This window comes from Carettochelys insculpta, chromosome 1 (genome assembly GCF_033958435.1).
Source record: "Carettochelys insculpta isolate YL-2023 chromosome 1, ASM3395843v1, whole genome shotgun sequence".
Taxonomy (NCBI): Eukaryota; Metazoa; Chordata; order Testudines; family Carettochelyidae; genus Carettochelys; species Carettochelys insculpta.
In genome coordinates this window covers 272,129,901-272,133,772 of record NC_134137.1, presented here as the reverse complement: position 1 = coordinate 272,133,772, position 3,872 = coordinate 272,129,901, and the positions used below count along the sequence as shown (strand labels likewise).

The 3,872-nt window shown below is 37.4% G+C and overlaps 1 protein-coding gene across 1 annotated transcript in view; it reads right to left on the bottom strand.

The window, feature by feature from the left end:
• Positions 1-3,872, bottom strand: part of CHPT1 (choline phosphotransferase 1) — a 38,900-nt gene that overhangs the window by 4,205 nt on the left and 30,823 nt on the right. Inside the window, exons 5-8 of the mRNA XM_075007550.1 lie at positions 3,422-3,553; positions 2,723-2,881; positions 708-833; positions 32-142 (exon numbers count right to left, since the gene is read on the bottom strand). Coding sequence (XP_074863651.1) covers positions 32-142; positions 708-833; positions 2,723-2,881; positions 3,422-3,553 — 528 coding nt within the window. The remainder of the gene's footprint in view (positions 1-31; positions 143-707; positions 834-2,722; positions 2,882-3,421; positions 3,554-3,872) is intronic.

The following is a 3,872-nucleotide window of genomic DNA, read 5'->3' as shown; positions in this document are numbered from 1 at the left end:
GAGATACTAATCAGTCAGTATGATTTTGAACCTGTTCAGAAGCTTGAAGTGTTGAAATTCGGAAGACATGTATGCGAAGGTGAGCAGCAATCTGCATGCATAGGCCCGTGGAGTATCTCAGCAAATCAAACAAGGATATGATCTAAAAATAAAAACATTCATGTTACAAAAACACCTTTGAAGCCAAATGATCCACCTACAGCTGAGTCCTCATACATTTATTTTGCAGGTATCTTTGCTTAGCTCATCTGTTGTGGGCGGGGGTAGGAGGAGAGTAATTTTAAAAGAAATCTGAATGACTAATTTATATTCTACTAACTTAAAAAGCCATTTACAAAAGTTTTTAATTTTGATTTGATTTCTTAAGACCCTTATTGCAAATTAACCAGGTATTCATGCTTTTACTGTCAGAAAACATTCAGACTGCAGGAATAATTAAATTGCTCTACTAAATTTGGTCAGGCTAACATTTATATCAAAACAAAAGCTGAATTTACAGCATTTTCCAGGACTTTTTGTCCTAAACTTCAGCCCTCAACCACTAACTGTGTGAAATAGCGGTCACGATTCTGGGTGCCAAAAAAGGAGAAGCAACTCATTTAAATGATAGCATGGGATCTAAGGAACTAAGTTTTGCACCTGCTCCTTAAACACACTGAACGCTGTTTCACTGGATTTTTAAATGAAAGTTTAAAACAAATGCTTACCAATGCTACCCACAGAACAATATATTCTTCGACAAAACTGCTGAAGTACTGGTTCAAAAACAGAAGACCTGGCCCAATAAATGCAGTATCTTGAAGATAGATCTCACTTTTTGTCATGTGGGCCACCTACCCAAAAAAAAAAAAAAAAAAAAAAAAAAAATTGATATAGCTACAAAGCTTCATATCCAGAATCAATTAAAAATTTACTTTGAGGATATGAACTATTACGGTAGCAAATATTTAAATTAAGGAACAGTACAAATAAATAATGCTCTAAAAAGGAACACAGTCAACCTGTTCAATTGACTAATTTAAAAAATCCCTCTGTTTAAGGACATTTTGCATCTAAAGGTACTCTAATCTGGTACTATCTAGGAAGATCTTTTGGGTAAGCCCAAGAGTACCACCATCAGATCTGCTTTGGCCCACCCTAACATAAGGCAGGTTGCTGCTCAGTTAGCTTCAGTATTGCTGCTGCTGCTCCTAGAACCCCTTTACATTAAGTATGCAAGTTTGTCCCTTTCCCTGTAACAAAGAAAGCAATGTTACCGTGAGGCTCATGTGACTGGGGAACAAAATAGTGACACTGACTGACCATATATTAATACCCCAGTGTGTTACTTACAACAAAGCCTTATATTACATCGAAAACAGCTTCCTTTGGATCCAACCCAATTGCACACAGAGCTCGTCCTTTCCAAAGGATTTCTCCCCTTTTGACTGGTAATTGTGTTTATAAGTTCTTGCACACCTTCAACCAGTCTTACTGAGCCTTCTGGATCTAGTCCTTCCTAACTACAAGTGCTCACAGAGCAGAGAAAAGTCTAAGCAGTGAATCTTTGCTATGCTTGCTATAAGCCAGGTAGTTGATTCTCATTTCGTACCTAGTACTTTACTATTTAGAATACAGAGAAGATTTATTAGACACCTGGAATATTCAAAACCTGTACACGTACAAAGAGAGTCATGAAAAGAAAGTCCCCCAACATTTATATCCATAATAATGCTAGTAAGTTGACTCTGTGGTTTCCCATCTGGGTAAGGCAGATCAAGTGTTGTATAAATCCTGCCAGCAAATGAATGAAAAAAAGAATAGCGTATATAAATATAGAAAGGTAAACACTGTACTTGTTTAGAACTTTGTTTCCCCTAATCTCAAGATTTAAAAATTAAGGTAGGAATGCCTTGACTACTGGGTGATAAGGTATTCTGGGATGCATCATGATGTCTCTTGTTGAAACTGTTCCACTTTAAGTAGTCAAATATTTTGTAAAGTCAGTGGTACATTGCTCTGAACTATTATCTCCTGCATCTCAGGTGAGTGAACTAACCAGTGGCTTATACAGTCATGCTCTCCCCAGCTTTTGGCCCAATGAATAAATTATTTTATAAATTGAAACAACTTCAACAGGAGAGACAGATTCCCCTAAAACCTGGTAGTTAGTGAATTCACCAGAGACCTGGGAGAAACAAATTCTGGCTCAGGCAGAGTCATCTCTGATTCCTTGGGCTATGATTTGTGCCAGTACAGCTGCTGTGCTCTAAGGAGATCTCTGAGCACATCTACTGAATTGGATCGCACAGAAGAGATAGAGGGTAAATAGCTAGTTTGTGACAAGGCACAGGTGGAAGTTAGGTGCGAAGGTATACAATGCTGGCAGAACTGAGGTGGCTGTCTGCTTTTCCCATTCAGTGGAAGTTAAAACATCTAGGAATTTCTACCAGTAGGAAGTTAGAAGCCTGTGGCGTTTACAAGGTTAGGCAATAGCTGAGCAGAGATTTTGGGAATCTAAATTTTGAACCTGGCCACCTGAACTGGCAGTTAGATCCTCCTTGTGAATCCCAGCCAGTCTCAGAGGCCCAGGTTAGTTGTAGTAGTACAAGTTCTGCAATAACATGGTATATTAGCAGAGCTGAGTGGGACATTTTAGAGTTCCTACCTATAGCTCAACTTTCAATTCCTCGCTTTCAGAAGGCCCAAATATACATATCCAACAACAAACAAGATTCCTTACCACCAATTTTTGTGTGATCTTAGCACTCACAAATCCAAATGTTAAGACATAAAGGCAAGGGTGCTTTTCAAACAGCTGAGTTGTAGATTTTTTATAGATCATTATTGCCAAAGTGATAACTAGTCCTATGTGGAGGCCTGGTGAAAGAACACTAGTACCCTGAAACACACAAAGCAGAAAACGTTTTTCAACAAAACTTGAATTATACCATACATCTTTGGGCACCATTTTCATGAGGACTGACCAAACCCAACCTGCACTAAAATCCAACTTAAGTCACATGTACTCAATGTGTTTGTGGAGGAATAAAAGTCCAGTCCTGAGCTTCTGTGCAGCCAGGGCACTCCCATTGACTTTTCTTTCCCATTAACATTAAATAAACTGAAACTTCACTGCAGTACCTCTGACAAGACCTCCAGTCAAGGGAATACAGAAAAATGTGACTTCAGTTATCACTGCAGTTGAATTCTTTTTAGCTGTCTCATCATTAATATACTTAATGGCTTCACAGACAGCATTAAGATACATTGATTCTACTGTTTAATGTATTAGATTGCTTAAATACTCAGCAAAATGGTCAGAAATATTAACTTTTTTGTAATACAAGAATTTAACATACAAACCAAACTACTAATCTAACACAGTAACCTCTTTCGTATCCCAATATTATAATATAGGTTAAATTCCAAAATAGCTTACTGCGATTGTAGATCCGTTTTTGCCAACTCCACCACCAAGGATGACATGGAAATAGTTGGAACAGGAAAATAATGCTCCACCCACAATCCCAAGAACAGGAAGAGTCTTCAGTTTTAGTTCTATCAAAGGAATCTTTCAGGAAAAATGTTTTTAAAAAGTTAAAGGATCTCATTCTCCTTGGCAAATGTTATAATGCTGCTCAAGTCTCCAAAAGCAATTTGTACTGCTTTAACCATCCCTTTTTCCCTTTTCCTTGAAACTTACACTGAAATCAATTTCAGCATGCAGTCCTACCCTTAAGATGGAAAATATATATAATTCCTTGAAAGCTGTATTTTATGGTGCTACTATTTGCAACACCCTTCAAAAGCCTTTTTCATACTTAGCTAACTGTATTGCAAATTTGATTTATAAAATTATTAGTATCAGAGAAAAAAGGATAGTTCTAGTT